Genomic DNA, 22823 nt, shown 5'->3' on the forward strand with positions numbered 1-22823 from the left:
TGTGCCAGACAGGGTTACCTGAGGCAGCAACGGCCCTGGGAGCAGCTGCCTGGAGCCGCTTTTTTCTGTAAAAAGGCTAAACATTTTTGCTGCTTGTCTTAAATCATGTGTTATCATTTATCACTAATATTTTTGTATATTGTATTTATTGGTTTTGGGATTGTTTCCATGTACCAAGCATTCTCATTTTATATTGTTGAACAGTGTGAGCTCCTTTAAGAAAAAATCACATGTGAATTTAGCCTTTGCATGTTAAAAATCACAATTTCACATGTGAATGTAACATTTTTTAAATTTACTGAATCATATTTAAATTCAGGGCAGCACGGTGGTGCTGTGGGTAGCACTGTCACCTCACAGCAAGAAGGTCGTGGCTTTGAATCTCTGCTTAGGGCCTTTCTTTGTGGAGTTTGCATGTTCTCCCTGTGTCCGCGTGGGTTTCCTCTGGGTTCTCCAGTTTCCTCCCACAGTCCAAAGACATGCAGGTAGGCTAATTGGAGACTCAAAATTTGCCATAGGTATGAGTGTGTGAGTGAATGGTGTGTGTGTCCTGCAATGGATTGGCGGCCTGTCCAGGGTGTATTCCTGCCTCTCACCCAATGCACACTGGGATAGGCTCCAGCACCCCCTACGACCCTGCTCAGGATAAGTGGGTATAGATAATGGATGGATTGATGGATTTAAATTCAGATGTGAAGAAAATGTTGCATGTGAACTGGACATTTTCACATGATTGGCCTTTTTCACATTCGAAAACAAAGCATGTGACATGAAATTTCATGAATTTCCATTTTCCATTTTCATATGTGACTGAATTTTTCAAATGTAACTTGAAATAGCATAGGTTACCTTATCTCAATATCATAGGTTACCATTTTTTTCCATTTCATAAGTGGGATTATTTTTATAGTTCACATGTGTACTCTTCACATGTTGGGTGTTCACATGTGGTTATTGGACAAATGTTTTTTTGTAAGGTCAGAGAACCTTCTTCTCTGTATTATGAGAGGTATGATGTTTATGGCACTGGTGTTCTACTGTGAGCCATGAGATGTCAATGAAAATAGAATTGAGATGGGTTTATGGGGAGACTGGATTGAGCAATCCTGACTGTGACACTACAGTAAGGAGCTGACAGTGATTTCAATACTGCTTTATTTTAGATAATCATGGCCTAAACCAGACCAATGAACTGCACATAAACAGAATAACATTTCTGAAAGGTTTTTTCTAAATCCTGTTTTTAAAGAATGGTTTCTCTCAAAGTAGTATCTCAGTTTCAGGACTGGCTGCCTATTTTGCATACGTACATTCTTGATTTGGATGTGTGGTTGATTTTCAACCTGAATGAGTAGAACATGGTAGCATGGTAGGTGTGTCTGTGAACAGAACGTCTGCTCAATTTTACAGAAATGGGTCATATCCCTAGAGGGAAAATAGGTATGTGTACTTTCAGATAATAATTACCTGTGCTGTCAGTGCTGTCATCTTTATAGATAATAATTATGTTTCTTCTTAAGAGAGAGCAACACTAAACTGGCTGAATTAACCCTCCTATTATGTTCAAATTAATAACTTTTATGTCTGGGGTAAAATTTATCCCAGCAATGTAAACCTACAGAAAATGACTGTAATTGAAAATGTTACCCAAGTTTTTCTCTCAGCTACTTTAGGCTGTTCTACTGACCATCTTAATAGCCCAGTAAATAAAACATGACTCCCCCCATCCTCCCCTTATACATCAAGTATTGATATTACATGACGATTGAGAAATATGCAGATCACCATAAAATCTCATTGATTGACCTAAAATGAAAAGAAGAATATATTTTTGGTGTTTTTAGACTTTATATTGATTGATTGATACGTGCTCATTAAAAATAAAAATAAAAAACATTTGGAAAGAAACACACCTTTTATTATCAAACACAGTAAAACTATAACATTTATTAAGTTTGGGGTCAATTTGACCCCAGGAAAAAACAAACAAAATTTCAAACATTTAAATGTTTAGGTTCAGAAAACACTTCAGAACTTCACTAAGTAACATATGTGGTGTGGATCGGGGCGCGGCCCCCGCAATGCCCCTCCCAACCTAAAATGCGTCAGCCCAAACCTGCCACCAGACCAGCTGTTCAGGACCCAGAACAGCGCTATGGTAGGGAGCCCAGCCGCAGGACCCTGGAGAGCGGCAACCTGGAAATTCCCCAACTCCCTCACTTGCAATCAACACACCTGAAAGCAATGAGGAGACACAGCTGCCGCCACTCCAGGGAAATGAGCTGGGAGCATAAAAGGAGGCCCTGGCCTCCCCTGAAGGGAGTTTTTTGTGGTGGCAGCAAAGATTTTAACCCTTATGCAGGGTTTTCCCTACCAAAGAAAGGCTTAGGCGGAGCGCCTTAAGCCGAATGAATGTAAAAAGGCATTTAGGTGCCATATCAGAATGAATGTAAAAATGACGTTGATGCACTGACAAAAAACAAACAAAAAAAACGGATAGGTGGCTTTATGGTTTTAAACACTCCGCGCATTATGATGGTATTATAAATATAAGTGGGTGATTGTCAAGCGTTTTTATGTTTTTATGCATGGTAGGTTAAATGCATTTACAGAATATAGCGTTTTTTTCCCCAAAGATGGTATTTCTCGATATAATTGTGCCGCCGTGTTAACACATTACTACGGTTGCGGGTCAGGCACTCTTCACGGTAAAAATAAATTTTAAGAAAGCGCTTCCGAATTGCTTGTGTCGAAAGTGCTGCGACGGAAACAGCGATAGATTTACCCACAAGCCACATCTGTCAAAAATGTAAACAAGTAATTCAGTTTTCACGGTCGGGAAAAATTTTATGACAACGTTAGCCAGTGAAGCTAGTTAGTTGACGTTACATAAAGATACCTCGATTGAACTAACATTAGTAACTAACGTGGCTTGGTAGCTAAACAAAGTTAGGCTGTGTAACGTCTTTTTCTGATGAAAACCGCTGGTCAAAGCGTTTTTTCATATATTAAAAAAAAAAAAAAAAAACGCTGTTCCAAAATATAGCTGAGAGCGCCTAAGCCCTCTGAAACCTAGCGAAAACCCTGCCTTATGTCTGATTTTTGTTTATGTTTCAGAAGGCAGTTGAGATGCAGGACCGCATCCCTCTTCCAGCTTGAAGAGGGACTTTCTAAGCTGTCTCCTGGACAACATTACCCAAGTTTTTGTGAAGTTTCTTTTCATCTAGAAAAGAACTTTGGTTTTTGAGAATAGGGTTTTTGTTTGTTTTCGACTTTTGTTAAATAATGGGGCTATTTTTGGGGCTATTTTTCCCCAAACCTCCGGTCTGTGTATTTCTGCACCATCACGCCCAGTGCGGTGCCACACATACAACAGTTATTCAATAATGAAGAAACACCAATAAAAAGTAAATTAATCACCAGAATTTCGTTTTGAGAGAAAATGAACCTTACACACGCCTCCCCTCTAAGTTTGTCATATGAAGAATATCCTTTTGCACTGATGAAGCGTCCAAATGAAGATTTTATGTTTTTTACATGATTGTTAGTATATCTGGCGGGGCCTGAAACCATTTTGATAACATTAGCAGCGGTACCATAGCAGCTTTCCATTTTTGGAAATGAACGTGTCAATTCTTGGTGGTTGAGAGATGACAGGAGGGTCAAAATGTGGTATCTCAAGGGTCTCAGGGGGGTCAACCTGTGGTATCCCAAGGGCCTCATTCTGATCAGAGGAGAATGCCTCATAATCAGGGTCCTTCTCAACATTAGTCTCAGACACATCCTCCTTTAAATCACTTTCACTCTCCAAGAGCTGTGACAAAACCTCAGTGGCAGAAAATCTAAGCATCTGTCTGGTGGGCATTTTTAAAATCTTTAGTTGAGGCACAAATGCAAAGAGAAAAGAGTTTTCCCCGCCCACGCTACGTGAATTATCAGAGATCTCTTGGGAACTATGTTTGCCCCGCCCCCATGTTGCATGAACTATCAGAGCCCGCACACTGCTACAGGTGTACTTCCCAGGGAAGCTGCAGGAAATGTCGTATGTTAGGGGTCTAAAGCAAGGAATCATAAAAATCTTTTTTTTTTTTTTAATCATAAAAATTCAAGTGAAAGTGCCCTCAGTATCAGCCAAAACAACAAAAACAAGATCAAAATGAAGAGCTGTGTAAAATGTTTATACCTTCTCAGGTTTTATATAACTATAGAGCTTGGGGTCAAAATGACCACCAACAACACTGATGCTTACAAATGTGTACAGGACATTGAAAAAAATATCATTGAGTTAATTTTATGTTTACCATGTTTTTACCCATAAAATTAGGAAAAGTCATGAACAATCTAGCTGAAAAAATATGTTAACCAAGTTTTTAGAGTCAGTAAACCTTGAAAATTAACCCCAAACATAATAGGATGGTTAAAACTTGTTTAAGCACTAAAGATGAAACTCCAAAAGCACTATGTCTCCCACCCCCCCCCCCAGCAATGTGAAGAAGATGTGACATGAGCCTTGAAGGCTGCCACTTCCAAAAATTAAAAAATGAATGGAGTTCAGCTTTCTATAAAACATTACAATGGATGTTTTCTCCACATTTCCACTTGGCTGCCTTAGGCCATGTCTGGTCACAGTAAAGCTGGTAACCACATGTCCTCCCAATCAGTAATTACAGGATTGTACTGTGCACTAAAGTCCAGTGGAAAAGGTTGATTGTGTATTTTGGTACCAAATAAACATTAGGGATTAATTTGATTGTGTAATTACACCTGTCCAGCCATAGTACTGGAACGTTACAGTTGCAATCAGTGTCACACAGGCATCTCATCTTGAGCTTGTGGGTTCCCAACTGTATTCAAATATATTGAAATAAATTTTTTTTAAAACACATCATAATGATGGGGAGCTGTGTCTTAATGCCAATAGTCAGCGCACAACATGAAGCAGTCAGCTCTACCACAATTACCAGAGGACATGCTTTGCATTTCAATTTGCCAGTATGGTCTAAATGCAGAAAAACGTCCAGAGCCACAGTCCCCATGCAATGCCTTCCCTGCAAAATCACACATTCCTGGTCCTGTCACCAGTCCTGGCAATGATGATGACCAATATGGTATTCTTCAAACAGGATGTTCAGTGTGGTTTAAGTAGCAATTCTGATAATATGCTATGATGTACCTGTTATGAAATACTGGTTCTATCCCATGCTCAGGGGGCTATCTGCCTTGGCCAGTAAGGGGCAGCGTGAGTTCTGGTGGTAGGATTATGAAATATTTCACAATTACATGGAAAATGTAAAACATATTCAAAGAATTGGTCTTTGCTTTAATCTATTTAAATGAAAGAAAAAATTATTGGGGACGTAGCTGCATGTTTGTTATAGTGTCTCAGACTGGGTTGAATCTACAATTCATTTTAAAGTAGCAGACACTGGTGTGAAGCCATAGGGTTCAAATGTAATGAACCCTATGGGCCAGAAAAGTGTTTTACCAATGTTTTTTTGTTTGTTTGTCTTTGTTTATTGGAGCTATAGCCTGGTTGCCACTCTGCTAGTTAACATCTGTCTTTCAGAATATTGACCATAGAGGAGGCTGCACTCAGCACCATGAGCAAATTATTTAACTTTGAATATCTCCAGTTTGAGTTGGAGCTACATGGCTGGCAACAAAAATCAGAGGTTAATGTTTGACATTACGGTTTGACATCTAACAATTTACTACAGAGTTGGTATGCAAGATGCACACTGATATTGATCCATGAGTACACTTAAGAATTTCATAATAAATGTAATCATTGGATAACATTAATCAAAATGAGGCTGAACACAGGGTTGTTTTATGCATAATTAAATGTTAAATGTTATTACTGCAGATGTTACATTTTTGCTTATATATTTGACTATTTCAGGAAGAAAATAAACATTTGTGCATGTTCACTTCCAACCAATTCACATTCTTAAAATAGATCACAGTATAATGTTTGGTGTGAAACCAACTCTTTTAAAGTAAATTTCATCTTAAGTATCTTTGGTATAGAATTATATGTCTCATATGAACTCTGAACATTAAATTAACCGTGAACATTTTTCTGTGTGCTACTTTCAAAAGGTTATCTGTAGAATCTACCATTTCCTGAACCTTGTTAGTATATTGCACTACCTGTTATACAATGCCAATATTATCTATGTAGAAGATTTGAAATAGTGTATATCATCATTTTAAAATTCCGGAAGTTCTGCAAGAAGAACACTAGTTGAGAACTGTTCTACAGCAGAAATATAACTCAATATCTGAAAAATCAATTTAAATCAGCAGGTGATAACAAGCATGTCCTGCCGAAAACTTTACATTTGCTTAGCACATATTTGTTCTGCATAGTATCAGCAGTAATTTACTCGGTATGAACACAATAAATGGTTAAGAAAACTTACATAAACATAAATTTAATATAAGGCAGCCGCGGCAGTATACTATAATGGGTAAGGAGTTGGTCTTGTAGCCTAAAAGTCACAGGTTTGATTCACTGTCGTTGTACCCTTGAGCTTAACCTGCATTGCTTCAGTCATTTTCTCTGTGGCCAGGTATATCAGCAGAAGCCATTAAAGGATTGTGCAATGGGGTATGGGGTCAGCAGAAGAAAAGGGTCTGAAGCAGTGAGGTGCTGTAGCTTATTCTTCTGCCTAGTTGGCTTTGCAGATGTTAGGCCAGAATAGTGTTCATTGTTCTCGGCTAGAAATAGCTGTACAAAATAAGTATTGTACCTTACTGAACCCGTGTTCAGCAGTTGTCTACGACCATGAAATGCATTTTTTTGTACGTCGCTTTGGATAAAAGCGTCTGCCAAATGAATGTAATGTAATGTAATGTGCAGACTGAGGTATGAGGACACACCTGCAGCTGGCATTTTAATTATTTCCTTCGACTGATTTATTGGTACATGTATCACTGCCAGGAATGCTGGAGAGCCCAAACTGGGCACAGACATGACCAGTGATCTAAAACAAAACAGTTTATAATCTTTATAGATGAGATATCATAATGGCCATGGAACTGTGATGTTCACTCCACAAACTTGTTAAGGATAACTTTTGCCCTGGCCATACCCTGAAAGAACTTCTCAATAGGCACCTCTCGGTAACTCAATATCTGTAATTGTAAACTTTCACAAAAATGGTCTGCGAAAAGGGTCAATTGTAGTGCGCATATCTGGTGTTTAAACATTTGATTTAAACCTCTAGACCACAGAACTAAATTACAGTTCTGTACATTTTTGTGGTCTAGAAGTTAATACCTGAGGTTTAAACTACAGCTAAGCATACTGCAGTTGACCCAGAGAAATTATTTATTTTGATAGGAAGACATATATGAAATGAGTTATACAATTTTAGTAAACCATATGCTCTCTCTAATCATTCAATTCTCTGATGAATGTAAAGAATTTGTAAACAAATTAGCGGTTTTAGCATTGTTCTGGGCTTCATATGCACATTAAATTCCAGTAAGAGCTTTAATAGATGATTTATTCTGTAAAATGCAAGGAAACTCATTAGGAAACATAATATACCCTGCAATTCATGGTTACCACTATGAGTCATGCCTGGATACAAAGTCAACTTTAATGACTTCACCAGATACATACTGTCTGCCGCACAAGATACTGTTTTAACCAAAGTGCGTATTTTTGTTTTGAAGCCTCTTCCTACCTGTGCCATGCGCCGACAAAGCCCCGCAGCTTAAAGACTCGCACGCCTGCTGTACTGTGCTTTTCCCCCAGTGCCTCTGATATAGACATTCCAGTGAGGAAGCTAAACAATAAGAGATGTGCCTGCTGCAGAGCCTATGAACTATTACATCATCAGCATGTCCTTATTTAGAACTTTATTTTGTACTGCCTCCAGTGGGGTGTGCAGAGAGAGAGAGAGAGAGAGAGAGAGAGAGAGAGATTGCTCGTCCGCAATCTGGCTTCCGATTGACGTATTTGAAAAAAATATATACAAGCCTTTCAGCACATTTGTCTATTGTAATAAATGATGCGTCAACTTGTAACAACTTATTTTGTGCAAACCTTTGGAAATCTTTGCTGGGAGGAATCCGTTTTTTGTGCGTGTGTGTCTGTCAGTCTATGTGTGTGTGTGTGAATGTGTACACGGGTGGGTGTGTGTGTGTGTGTGTGAATTTCTGGGTGTATGTGCATGAGATGGAGACTCGTTCATCTGTGTTCATTTTGCAAAAAAAAAAATGGCAGAGATATTACAAGTTCATTGTTACGTTCTTCTTTTCTAGCTAGCTAGGGGATAAAAATATGGAATTGGAAATCCACTCATGACATAGATATGTCTATAAATGTTCATTTTTACAAAACTGGTAAACAATGTCTTCCTGAATCACATTCAAGTAGGATTGCTAGGATTGTCATCAAGACTCAAGTCATGGGGAGCTTATTTTTCACATGCTTTTATATTCCCAAGGTCTTATTGAAGTACTTTCCTCTTTTTTTACTTGTTCATTGTTTACCTTACCTTAACTTGCTATTTAATAAAGGAACAAAGTTGACAATATTTCTTATTGTCTGGTAACAATGATGTACATGATAATGAAAGCAATGTACAGAAAGCCTAAAGGAACTCAGATTATAATATTTTGTTCTTTTAATATGACTGAAGAGTAGGGTAAATTTAACTTAAGTTTACAGTAAGCTGTAAAGAAATCTGTTTTGACAATTAAACGATGTAGGTTTCTGTTTCAGTGTTCGGTTCTTGTTCTTTTGAACAAGGTAGTACTGATAAAGCATTGAATTTGACATATTATGCAAGTGCTGCCAGTTAATGAAAATCATTACCGGTAGCCCTCATGCAATTGCTGTTCATGTTGACAGGCAGAATACACATTCTGCAATCATTACATTAGCGTAGAAAATGGTAAAACTAAGTTGATTAAATGTAAGTAACTAAGTAAGTAAAATTTATTTATATAGCACTTTTCAAGGACAAGGGCCACAAAGTGCTTCACAAGTGCAAATAAAAGCAGCAAATGTATACACACATATACACACACATCCATAAAAACAACAACATAAAACAATTTGGGCATCAATTAAAAGCCTGTCTGAACAAATGAGTCTTTAGACACCGCTTAAAAGTGTCCACAGTGTTCGCATATCTGATATCAATGGGAAGGCTGTTCCATAACCTAGGCGCCACAGTGGCAAAAGCACGATCACCCTTCGTCTTCCGTTTAGACCGAGGGATAGCCAGCAGTCCTTGGTCCGAAGACCTAAGAGACCTCCCGGTGGAGTATGGAGACAGCAGATCACTAATGTATGCAGGAGCGTGACCATGCAATGCCTTGTAAGTAGTCACCAAGATTTTAAAATCGATCATGAATTTAACTGGTAGCCAGTGAAGCATGGCCAACATGGGGTAATATGATCCCTTCGGCGGGATCTAGTCAGCAGCCTAGCAGTGGCATTCTGGACCAACTGGAGTCGATCCAGTGCTGACTTGCTAAGGCAAGTAAAAAGCGCATTGCAGTAGTCTAGGCGGGATGAGATAAAAGATTGGATAATTGTTTACAGCTGAGAAGTAGACACCACATATCTTAATTTTGCAATGTTTCTTAGCTGGAAAAAACATGACCTAATCAGCATCTTGACGTGTTGTTCGAAATTCATGTGCTGGTTAAAAATAACACCAGATTTTTTTAATTGGTCTTAATATTTGATGACCACGGACCGATACACCGCTACACTGTCGGGGCCAATAACGAGAACCTCAGTTTTATCTGAGTTCAACTGAAGGAAGTTGTTTGACATCCAGTCTTTGATAGCAGCTAAACAGTCCTGTATGACAGCCAGCTTATCCATTTGATCAGGTTTAAAGGAAAAGTACAGCTGTAAATCATCTGCATAACAGTGGTAGGAGATTGATTTAAAACAACTAATGATTTTCCCTAGGGGGAAGCATATATAAAGAGAATAAAATAGGAGCCAGGATTGAGCCTTGGGGCACTCCGCAAGACAGTGACGCAGAAGAAGACACAAAATCACCAATAGAGACAGAAAATTTTCTGTCAGAAAGATAGGATGAAAACCAATCCAGGGCTGTCCCAGCTAAACCCACCCACTGCCTAAGCTTCTCAATGAGGATATTGTGATCGATTGTATCGAACGCTGCACTGAGGTCCAACAGTATCAAAATTGAGCATTCACCAGCATCTGCACGCATCAGGATGTCATTAGAGACTCTGAGGAGAGCCGATTCAGTGCAATGCTTCTGCCGAAAACCAGACTGGAATTTGTCAAAGATATTGTGGGTTTCCACAACATTCGTGTAAGGCCCACGGGAACAGGCATAGAGTGGAATTTCCTCTCTGACTGTCGTAAAGCAATTCGCCAGGTGCAGAGTCTGATATTGTCGGGACAGAGTGACCCGTAAGACCTTGGCATCTGGTTTTGCGACAGTTAACAGGTGACACCTCTTTTCTATGGTCAAGCAATTCTAAAATTATCCCAACATCCTGGAGGTTTCAGATGGCAAGTAATAAAATCACATGGCGAAAATGGGGCAAATTGCTCAGGACAGTTGAGGGACAGCCACAGTGCCCTCACCTGGTGTCACTGGGTAACTTGTCTCCCAACCTTCATAAGGAGAGAAATTTACTCACGCACACTTTTGGTTAGGAAATAAATCCAGATTTGGGTCGAATACATTGATACACTACACTATGCAATCTTGATACACTGTGGAAAGACATTGAGAGTTGACAGTTGGTTAAGATTGTACAGTTATTTCATGTTTTTCAGAGTTTTCATGACAATCACGAGAACAAATATTCATATTTGGTATGGTTTTTATGGTCTCTGTGCGAGTGATGCTCTGGTTTAGGTTTTAAAACCAGCAAACCTAGAGAAAATCTATTTTAATAAATTTGGAAGTCAACTGTATTTTTTGGACACTCCTCCTGGTAAATCCATCTGTCTGATCCTGTCTGAACCAAATTCCAATCTTCCCCCCTCCAAGTAAATTTATGGTTTTATGAGCCTTTTGTGGCGACATCCACCTGCCTGCGCTGGGTTCTTATAGGAGAGGAACAGGGCCCTCTGGGAATCTGCAATCAGACTTCCCACACAAGACTCTTTCTGTGTGTAGACTGCTGTCAGGTATGCTCATCTTTATCTTTGATATGATGTACTTTTATTGTTTTACTATTTTCTAAATTCTGAAACGACAAATTGATTATTTTAAGTGTATAACCTACCTGACATTAAAACTGTTAATGACTTGATTTGTGTGGTCTTGGTCAATGTTTCGTTCTTGTAAAAGCCCTCTAAGTCGGTTTCCCCCAATTATGACTAGGGAACTGCCCGTTGGACTTGTTTGATCACCAAGTTTTCAGTTAAGGCGGGACCGTCAGCAGAACCAAGTTGATCCTGGGATGACCAATATTGGCCCTTTCGGAGTCCCTGAACCTTAATTAGGTTATACTCCCCATGAGGGAAATCTCACAACCGCTGTGTCGTCTGCAAACAGCTAGTTAAATTGTCGTTACGGGCGTATCCGCGGTGCGTACCGGGTGAAACTGCGTTGACCCTCGGTGTAGAACTTCAGACGAACTGAGGTCCATTCTAAATCAAGCCTAAATTCTAATTTGGAACATAACTTATTAATTAATATGGAGTCAGATATAACGAGTAAGATCAGCGGGGATAGTAAAACATAGATACAGTATTCACAGGCTGCTTAAAGAATAACCTTTTTCCAACAGCAACAGAGGAAGACATTCTGCATAAACCTTCACTCCGAACTATTTCCCTCCTTGGTGTAGTTTCGAGAGCCTACATTTTGGTGACCCCGACGTGATCTGATTGCTGTCTGTGGTTTTTGCCTGCGTGACCACTTTCGTAAGACGACAACTTCCTGTCCTACTGTACATTGATATGAGGTTTGGCGTCGCTGTCGTTCTGTTCTACTTCCAGCTGTGGTGGTAAGTACAGTCTTTACTACTTTTTAGAAAGTGTTGAGGGAAAGATAAAACACCATACAGACACATTTGTAGAACGGGTCGACATACCCAATTAATAGACCGGAGACGTAGAAATCCGGTGGTGATTTAATAATTTTAACTGTACCATGGAGTGTGAGGGATTCGATAGCGGCAGTGTAGACCAGGAGGTCATGGAGATGTTTGGCGTGTGTTTTAAAAATGCCATCGTTCGGGTGCGTGATAGAGGAGTTAGCCTGAATTGGGGCAACGCTGAAATACTTCGTTGGTACCAGACAGAGGGTCGGCAGCTGCAACTTAGATCCCAATATCGAAAACTTCCTGCTGTACTTGTTTACCTGTTGCGCCGAAACGATCTAGTTGCGTTATCTGCAAATGTGAGAGCTGTGACTAGCACTAGAGAGTTGGAAAGATCGCGCTCAGATGAGTTAAGAAAACTGCGAGCAGAGGTAGAATCCTTTGCATTTGACAAACAGAACTGGGCAATCCAGAGTAACGCTCTGCGAATGCGAATTACTGGTTTGGAGAAGGGACTATACTGGGCATGGAGATAATGCGGAAATACGGATTTGTGATTCATTGTCTTGAAAAACAAATTGAAATAAGAACTGAAAGGGCTGCAAAACAGCGCCCTCCGGGAAACCGCATTATGTCTATATCCACTGCAGATCCCATCCAGCAATTGATTAGCAAACATAGTGATGTTTGGGCCAATCATGAACATGATTGTGGCCTTGTGGACTTTGAAGTTGGTATTGAGGGGGATCCACCTCCCCCCCAAAAGCAATACCGCATTAAACCAGAGGCAGAGGCCGCGGTACATGAAATAGTTAAACAACTCGAAATGAGAGGTATTGTTCGGCGGTGCAGCTCAACCGCTAACTCTCCCTGTCTACCGGTGCCAAAGCCAAATGGTAAATGGCGTCTCTGTATTGATTATCAGCGTCTCAATCATGTACTGCCCAGGGCCACAGCTATTGTGGCAAACCCATCTACTATCTTGACTCAGATATCAACCGATGCGTGTTGGTTTACTGTTCTGGACATCAAAAATGGCTTTTGGTCCCTTAAGGTTAAGCGAAGGGATCAGTGGAAATTGGCATTTACTGTTAATCAGATTCAGTACACCTGGGAAAGAATGCCACAGGGATACCACAATAGTCCAGCCATTTTCCATAGAGCAGTAGCTGATGTTTTGGGACCGCTGCTGGCAACGGGTGATGTCATCCACTATGTGGATGACATCCTAGTGGCGACGGGGGGATCACTCAAGGATCACCTCCAAGTAGTGGACACAGTAGTACAGACCCTGGGGAAGGCAGGATTTAAGCTTAATAAAGAGAAGGCGCAACTTGCGCAAAAAGAAGTCCACTATTTAGGCTACACCCTTAGTCAAAATCACCGTGCTTTGACGGAGGACAGGCGTAAAAGTATTGCGGAACTACCCCGACCCTACACTTTAAATGCGTTACAAAAAGTGTTGGGAATAGCTAATTATCTACGTGATTTCATCCCGGATTTTGCTGAAACTGCGGCCCCGTTGTACAGCCTGTTAAAAGGGAAATCTAAGCCATCCGATGTGCTTGAATGGACTGAGGAGCACGATGCTGCATTTACAGCTTTGAAACAGCGTTTGTGCGTGGCTCCGGCATTAGGTTTGCCTAATCCGTCTAAACCATTTCATATTCAGGTGGACGCGCACGCAAATACACTTAGTGGCGTGTTAGCTCAAGAGCATGGGGGGTTGTCCAATTGCATACTACAGTCGCAAAAAATCTCCAGTCGAGCAGGGATTTGACCCATGTACGCAGCACGTCCTTGCAGTTCATTGGATGTTAACAACAACAGAACCTATTGTGGGGTTTCAACCTGTTGTTGTGCACACAATGCACACGCCGGTTCGAATGCTGATGCAGGGCCAAATCAAAGGCGTATCATCTCACAGGTTAGCAAGATGGCTAACTGATATTCAAGCGCGTGAGATCACGGTAGAAAACAACCGAATCCTACCGCATCTGCTTGGGGACATAGAAGGTCAGCCGCACATCTGTGAACCGAGACCAGAGGTGCAAAGCCCGGTCGGTGAGGTAGAACTGCCTGGTCAGACCCGAGCGTATATTGATGGCTCGCGGTTCTGGAGTGAGGGCCGATTTCATACGGGATGTGCGGTCTGGGTCCCTCAGGACAACTCTAAAAATAGCCAACAGTTGTTATTTAAGTTGTCTCCTAGGATGTCAGCACAGGAAGCTGAGCTTGTCGCGTTGCTAGAAGCCATTAAAGCCCACCCCGAATCGTTATGCGTATATACTGATAGCCGCTATGCGTTCGGGGTGGTGCATGATTTCATGGCTCAGTGGCAACTGCGCAAGTTTCTCACGGCTGCCGGAGCGCCGATAAAACATTTTAATATTGTTACTGCGATATGGCAAGCGACTCAGGACCGCAAAGCTCCCCTTTCAGTAATTAAAGTGCGAGCGCACATTACAAAAAATCCAGATGTGCATGAAAAAAATAACAGCATTGCTGATCACCTAGCTAAATTAGCTGCTTCATGCGGTGATGACTGGCAGCAGGAGACTTCATTGGGCCCTGCTGTGAGTGCGATTCAGGTTACTCCCTTTGACCTCAAGCAATATCAGCAGGAGTTGTGGGAGGAGGGGGGTGAACTCATACCACACTTAAAGCAGGACCAGCTGGTGACAGTCGAAGAGGGCATAGTGCTACGGGATGGTAGATATGTCGTTCCTGCTAGTCTTCAAAACCCAATCATCGCAATGTACCATGAATATGCACATGTGGCAGCTGATAAAACAATCAAATTGATAAAGCGGTACTTCTGGTGGCCGCAGATGTCTTTGGATGTTAAGCAATGGTGTGATTCATGTCTTGTGTGTGCCACTGTCAACCAGGGTAAGCGTGGTCGCATGAACCTGCGGCGGCCAGACCCTCCAAAAGGGCCATGGGAATCCCTCCAGTTAGATTTCATTGGTCCGCTTCCCAGTGCCAAGGGGGGGTATCGCTATTGCCTCGTGATCATTGATAAATTCTCCAAATGGGTTGAAGCAATCCCCACACGTAATAACACCGCGAATACTGTGGCACGAGTGCTGGCGAACCAGATTATCCCCCTCTGGGGAGCGCCGATGCAAATTGAATCTGATCAGGGGACTCATTTCACGGGCCAGGTGACTAAAGACATGTGCAAGATGTTGAATATAAAGCAAAAACTGCATATCCCTTACAGACCTCAGAGCTCCGGAATGGTTGAGCGGGTGAACCGCACAATTAAAGAGGGCATTGCCAAACAAATGGCACAGCACCAGAATGGGTGGATTGAGGCTCTGCCCACCGTTCTGACCGTCTTAAGGGCTACACCCTCCAAAGCTACAGGCATTAGCCCATATGAGCTTATGACCGGGAGGGTGATGAAACTGCCCATTGACCCAGCAATTTCCCCTGCCGACCTGGGGCCGTTGGTGCGGATAAAACAGCAGGTGGTGCTGGCTCAACTGCAGGAGCGGCTCAAGATGCTACATGCTCAGGCTGCGCTGAGACAGCAGCAGTCTGACCTGCAGAATGAGCGTCAGTTTAACCCCACCTCTGAAACTAAATTTACAGAGGGGGACATGATCATGGTACGAGTCTTTGTGAAGCAAGACGCTTTTGCTCCCCGATGGCATGGGCCATATGAAGTGAAAGCTGTCTGCAACAGCTGTATAGCCGTGACCATCCGGGGGAAGCTAAAGTGGTACCACATGTCCCAATGTAAATTGTTCAAAGGTGCTGAAGAGAATTAACCGGGTTTCCTTTGTGTCTTTCCCATTCTAGGCTTGCTGCAGCAATCCCATGGGTGCCGGATACCAGGAGGGTGTCAGGGAACTCATGTGTGAAGCTGGGGCAGCGTATCCTCCTGAACTACCATCTGAAATGTGGGAGATGGGTGTGGAGATATTTTAAGGGGCCATCCACACCTCATATCACCATACCGCCAAGGGAACCAGTTACATGGCCTCCCGGGATAGCACCGGAACCAAATTGTGCCGCAAAAATTTGCTGTAGGTCAGGTTCCACCCATCTCCCATCTAGGACAGTAACTGGCTACACACTTTTGCAGCCCATAAAATTCACACAACCCAACACCACAGCCTGGTACAAGCTTAAAGAGTACCCAGGCACTGACATTGGCAGCTTACATCTGCTACATTATGAAAATAACCATGGCTTAGATCCAAAAAAGTGCTACCGCACGATGGATCTAGAGCCGAGCACCTATCGATGCACCTATACCGAGCCACATAATCAAACACACATAGGATACACAGAGTTAATTTTCAATGTAACCTCCTCCTCTATTAACGACCGCAGTGGACTTAAAGCCTTCATCTGGACCAGCCGGAAGGAGGGGACATACTGCGTGGGGCGATGCGAGGCTAGTCTGGAGACTTACACCAGTCCCCAGAACTGCACTTGGACTTGGCATCATTGTTTTAATTTAACCACCTGCGGATATCACAAGCCCACGCAGTGTCCTAAGACCTACCCTCTCCCTCCTGGTGGTCTCATTAAGGGAAATGTAAACAAAACCTTATTACATGACGTGAATCTTGTAATGGCGCATGTTAGTTACAATATCTCGAACATCCTGTCAGCTTATGTAACCCATTGTGACATAAAGGACAAAACATATGCATGGCTGCAGGCACGGCTCGATGATTTAGTTTCTGATTATAAAGGCAGACTTGCCGTTCAAATTCCACCCGTACGCTCTAAGCGAGACTTGTTCGGAGATGTTACAGGTCTTTTCGGTTCAGGTAACTCTATTGCAAACACCTATAAAATAACCAAACAATCTCAATACTCAGCATGGTTGGCAAATCAAGTGGCCACTGGTTTCCAACACCTCACTAATAGCAATGAGAATATCATTAAGGCTGTAAGGTCCGAAGCGCAGGCGCTTCTTGCCATCAGCCATTCATTATTCAATCAGACCCGTACCATCGAGCGTGCCTTAGTCTGCAGAACATATGCTCAGGATCTGTTTACTGCTGCCAGACAAGAGATTTTAGACCTTCGTCTGCGCAAACCCCCGAGGCATGTTCTAAATGATTTGATAGAAACTTTAGACCTGCACAGGTGGATTGTGTCAGAAAAAATGAAAGACATAAAGCATGCCGAATTATTGACAACTTTTATGATGTACACAGGGACTGAATGTGTGGGATGTATTGGGTTCTTTGTTTCTTTTCCTTTAATTCACCCAGAACAGGTGTACCCAAATTCCACTACCATACGCTCTATCGGCGTAGTAGTGAAGAATCAGATTCTAAAATTAGATCACCTTACCGGGTATATCACTATGAGGGGCACAGAGACCATATTCACCACTCGCATGTGTTGTCATGAAACCTCTAGCTATATCATCTGTACCTGTAACACCTTGCAACCTTTTTCTCCCAATGATACCAAATTCATTAGTGTGCAGTCTTTGCATGGCCACGCTGACGCTATCCAGGTTTCCCACACACAATGGTGCGTCATCAGCGAGATGAACTCTTTCTCGTATGGAGGTCTGACCTGTCCAGCAAACCACACTTTCTGCTTGGAAGTGACGGAAGATTTGGCCATGGGTCAGATCAACATTCTAGGCCGAGTTCCACTGGAGGTAGACGTCTCCCCGTGGTGGGAGGACACATTCTACGAACAAGGAACGCGGGCCCTGACTGACCTAATGAGTTTGGTAGAACAGATCATCCGTGACACCAATTACCACATCAACCAGGCTCAGGTGGAGGTGAATCTGGCCAAAAGAACAGCGGAGATCCTGGCCAGCTCCTCTACCCGGTCCGCCCAGGACGCGTACACCTGGTGGGATTGGGTGTTCCGAGGGTGCGTCATCGCTAGCGCAGTCATCTTTACCATCACCCTGGTTCAATGCTGTTATTTTCGACACCTAATACACTCTCTGCGCACCTCCACTCATGCTGCTTTGGTTCTCAGCCCCCTCCAGTTGCCAGCGAGACCGGGCTTGAGACCATAAACACCGGACCTGGACTGCTGTCAAAGTTGGGCATTTTCAGTGACCCCTGGGACAGCGTTCTGTTTGTCCCACGGGGCCAGAGAGGGGAATCTGTAAGGCCCACGGGAACAGGCATAGAGTGGAATTTCCTCTCTGACTGTCGTAAAGCAATTCGCCAGGTGCAGAGTCTGATATTGTCGGGACAGAGTGACCCGTAAGACCTTGGCATCTGGTTTTGCGACAGTTAACAGGTGACACCTCTTTTCTATGGTCAAGCAATTCTAAAATTATCCCAACATCCTGGAGGTTTCAGATGGCAAGTAATAAAATCACATGGCGAAAATGGGGCAAATTGCTCAGGACAGTTGAGGGACAGCCACAGTGCCCTCACCTGGTGTCACTGGGTAACTTGTCTCCCAACCTTCATAAGGAGAGAAATTTACTCACGCACACTTTTGGTTAGGAAATAAATCCAGATTTGGGTCGAATACATTGATACACTACACTATGCAATCTTGATACACTGTGGAAAGACATTGAGAGTTGACAGTTGGTTAAGATTGTACAGTTATTTCATGTTTTTCAGAGTTTTCATGACAATCACGAGAACAAATATTCATATTTGGTATGGTTTTTATGGTCTCTGTGCGAGTGATGCTCTGGTTTAGGTTTTAAAACCAGCAAACCTAGAGAAAATCTATTTTAATAAATTTGGAAGTCAACTGTATTTTTTGGACACTCCTCCTGGTAAATCCATCTGTCTGATCCTGTCTGAACCAAATTCCAATCTTCCCCCCTCCAAGTAAATTTATGGTTTTATGAGCCTTTTGTGGCGACATCCACCTGCCTGCGCTGGGTTCTTATAGGAGAGGAACAGGGCCCTCTGGGAATCTGCAATCAGACTTCCCACACAAGACTCTTTCTGTGTGTAGACTGCTGTCAGGTATGCTCATCTTTATCTTTGATATGATGTACTTTTATTGTTTTACTATTTTCTAAATTCTGAAACGACAAATTGATTATTTTAAGTGTATAACCTACCTGACATTAAAACTGTTAATGACTTGATTTGTGTGGTCTTGGTCAATGTTTCGTTCTTGTAAAAGCCCTCTAAGTCGGTTTCCCCCAATTATGACTAGGGAACTGCCCGTTGGACTTGTTTGATCACCAAGTTTTCAGTTAAGGCGGGACCGTCAGCAGAACCAAGTTGATCCTGGGATGACCAATATTGGCCCTTTCGGAGTCCCTGAACCTTAATTAGGTTATACTCCCCATGAGGGAAATCTCACAACCGCTGTGTCGTCTGCAAACAGCTAGTTAAATTGTCGTTACGGGCGTATCCGCGGTGCGTACCGGGTGAAACTGCGTTGACCCTCGGTGTAGAACTTCAGACGAACTGAGGTCCATTCTAAATCAAGCCTAAATTCTAATTTGGAACATAACTTATTAATTAATATGGAGTCAGATATAACGAGTAAGATCAGCGGGGATAGTAAAACATAGATACAGTATTCACAGGCTGCTTAAAGAATAACCTTTTTCCAACAGCAACAGAGGAAGACATTCTGCATAAACCTTCACTCCGAACTATTTCCCTCCTTGGTGTAGTTTCGAGAGCCTACATTCGTAAGTTGTTTAGTAACCACTTTCTCCAGAATTTTGGAGATAAAGGGCAGATTAGGGATTGGCCTAAAATTGTTGGGCAGTGACGGATCAAGATTGAACTTTTTAAGGAGAGGCTGAATAATTGCCTGTTTAAAATAATTGGGGACACAACCTGATGTGAGAGAGCTATTTATAATAGCGACTATACTCGGACCAATCGACCCCAAAACATCTTTGAACAGCGACGTAGGAATGATATCTAATGGACTAGATGATGGCCGCATTTGGTAGACCACATCAGTAAGGTCCTGGAGACAGATGGGTGAGAAGTGATCGAGAATTATTGGCCTGGCAGGGCAGTTAATTAGGGGGACAGGGGAAGGAACAATCATAGTCCTTATATCTTTAATCTTATCCACAAAAAAGGAAAGGAAGTTTTCACAATCGGTGTTTGAAAAGACAGGTATCACCGGAGGAACAGGGTTCACGATCTTATTGATGGTGTCAAAGAGATTATCTGATAGAAGTAAGCATCCCTCACCTCTATAACTTTAAGATTAAAAGAACGGAGTTCCTTCAAATATAGATAGTGCACTTGTAATTTTGAAGATTTCCACTAACGCTCCCCTTTCCTACATTCGCGCTTAAAACAGCGAATATTGTCATTCATCCAAGGGGATGATTTGACAGTGGTAACCAATCTGGTTTTCAGAGGGGCAACAGCATCTAGTGCAGACCGGCAGCGCTCATTAAAAGACTCCACTAAACCATTTGTAAGAGCCTGGCGCGCCTCATCATTATTCATATTTATATTATCACAAGCCACTGAAAACTTATCCGAAGAGCGACTATTAAGGACACGTGAGCGAATGACACCTTTGCCAGGTTGAAAATCTACGTTCAACGTCAAATCAAACGTAATACATTTGTGGTCAGATACATAAATATCCTCGATACAGAGGGCATTAATATTCAGCCCTAGAGTAAAGACCAAATCAAGAGTATGGCCTCTATTATGCGTGGAACCAGACACATGTTGAATAAAATTAAAAGACTCAGTAACGCTTAAGAACTCACCAGCGAAACTGTTTGTGGCATCGTCCACATGGATATTAAAATCACAAACAATAATAACTTTATCAAGCATAAAAACAGAAGATAAAAAATGAATGAACCATAAGAGAATGTGTAAAACACTGCACTGCATCCCAAAAGTCCAAAATTACTGTAGGCTATGAAAATCAGCCGCAACAATCTAGCTACCAGAAATTGGATATCATAACTACAGTAGATAGGCTACTACAGTAACAAAAAAGATCTAATTGCTTAAATCTAATGATACCTTTCTAAACTTCCTTAACTTAGGTAAAGAATATATGCGATCACAAACATGGCAATATAATTTAGTTACCATAACTTTCAGCTTCATGTACCATCCTACGCTGCTCATAAAAACTCTGTGTGACCCTAACTGTTTTTTTTTTAAATACTTAATTTGAGTGATCCCATTTGCCACCTGCTGGTGGTTGTGCAACAAGTACTTCCTGTAGAATATACAACGTCCACACCATACATTTTAAAAAATAATAAAATTTAAAAAAAAATAAAAAATAAAAATAAAAAAAAATATATATATATATATATATATATATATATTAAATTCTTAAATTAAAAATGTTAAACTTTCTAAATATTTCTGCTTCAATGCGCTTTCAATACCATACTGTCGCATCCACATTTATTTTCAATAAGAGCCTAGGCCGCGAGCTCCGTGCTTGCTCCTTTCTCGCTCCTTTCTGAGATGGTCGGAAGACTTGCAGCGCGCGAAGGTTGTGCCATCTGTCAAAGCGGCACCTTTGTTTCTTCAGCAAGCGAAAGACAATGAAAAGGTAGGTTGCGACGCTTTAACTATTACAAAAATACCATAGTGTTAACCAGTGTTTGAATTGGACCGAAATAAGTGCCGGTACCTACTCCTCAAAATACATACTGTTTAAAATAAATTAATGTTGGTAATCAAAAGAAGTGTCGGTATTCTCATATACAAGTCCCGACAGCTCCTGCCCATCTCAAGCACTGGCGTTAACTATTATTCGGTGATGACAACTGGCAGATCCTATAGCCTAATAGGCTATGTCAGTTAAATTTTCCAGATGGACATCCGACAATATTTGAAGAGGAAGAGAAAGGAGAATCAGAATGATGTTGAGAGCAGTCAGGAAGGCTAACGCCGGCTAGCCATGATTAACACAGGGGGGGATTAGCAAGCAGCAAGTAGCCTAACAGTTTCTCCGGGCTCGACATTAACGCTTGCCAGCTTCCCCAGTACCAGTAAACTCTGTTCGGGCAAGTGGAATGCCTCATGCAGTTGTCTGATTGGGCAAGTAAAAAATAAATGTGATAAATATGTAACGTTATCTGAAAATAAACAGTGTTTGTTTGAGCCGAAGCGGAGCCTGTTTCAGTTGAGCTACATATGTACCTACCCTTTTTATTTAGAGCTGCTGTTATAATGGTACAATACATCTGATTAAAATGGTGGCCTGGAGAAACCCGTCGGATGTCGCGGCCGCAAATTTTAGGATAATCGCCAAAACAGTGCAATTTTTTTTAGGGCATTTAAAATGTTTGAGTGATTCAACTACTTCCATTTCCATACTACAACAAGGTGATTTTTTTCCATGAAAACGAGAGGGAAAGTGTTTATTTTTAAGGTTTTGTGAATGTAGTGAGCTAGCAAAATTGAGAGTTAGGCTACAGTTGCTACAGCTGACAAAGAGGGCTGCATTCTAATGAAGATTATGATCATAACAAGAGGAGCAGTCTCACAAGCTGCTACAGTGTCCAGAAATTAATACAGATAACACTAGCTAATAAAAAATAAATTAATCAAGCATCTAAGTTAGTTAGGAAATTTTTGTCTCATGCTCCTCAGTAGAATTAGAATATAACAGAACAGAATCTTTAAAGCCATTTTTCTCACTTTTTACTTTTAGACACAAGAAGAATTAAAAAGCTCATAACTCTGGATCTGAGAGAGATATCAACATCATTCAAAAATATATGAATAGGTAGGGGAGTGTTCCTAGTTTATATAAATATAAAAAAATCAATATGTCAAAATTTCACCATGTGAAGGGTTTTCACAGGACTTATGAAGTGCCCGTGTGGGTTTACTATTTTCTCCTGTCCAGTTACATTTAATTAA

General features: G+C 41.6%; 2 protein-coding genes across 3 annotated transcripts in view; one reads left to right on the top strand and one right to left on the bottom strand.

Moving 5' to 3' along the window:
• Window positions 1–22823, bottom strand: part of filip1l (filamin A interacting protein 1-like) — a 124780-nt gene that overhangs the window by 23947 nt on the left and 78010 nt on the right. Inside the window, exon 1 of one of the 2 annotated variants that reach the window (XM_035411137.1) lies at window positions 7698–7827. The exons of the other annotated variant lie outside the window; for it this stretch is intronic. Within the exon in view, the coding sequence (XP_035267028.1) occupies window positions 7698–7786 (89 nt within the window). The 5' untranslated portion in view covers window positions 7787–7827. Of the gene's footprint in view, window positions 1–7697; window positions 7828–22823 lie in introns of those variants that run through there. 2 annotated transcript variants of the gene reach the window in all.
• LOC118223996 lies at window positions 16485–18229 on the top strand. The gene has a single exon (XM_035411138.1). The coding sequence runs from the start codon at window positions 16604–16606 to the stop codon at window positions 18029–18031; it is 1428 nt and encodes a 475-aa protein (XP_035267029.1). The 5' UTR covers window positions 16485–16603; the 3' UTR covers window positions 18032–18229.

The sequence above is a fragment of the Anguilla anguilla genome, chromosome 3 (assembly GCF_013347855.1).
Source record: "Anguilla anguilla isolate fAngAng1 chromosome 3, fAngAng1.pri, whole genome shotgun sequence".
NCBI lineage: Eukaryota > Metazoa > Chordata > Actinopteri > Anguilliformes > Anguillidae > Anguilla > Anguilla anguilla.

Coding starts and splice junctions, on each gene's coding strand:
- LOC118223996 (XM_035411138.1), top strand. CDS start 16,604: ATGGCGCATGTTAGTTACAATATCTCGAACATCCTGTCAGCTTATGTA.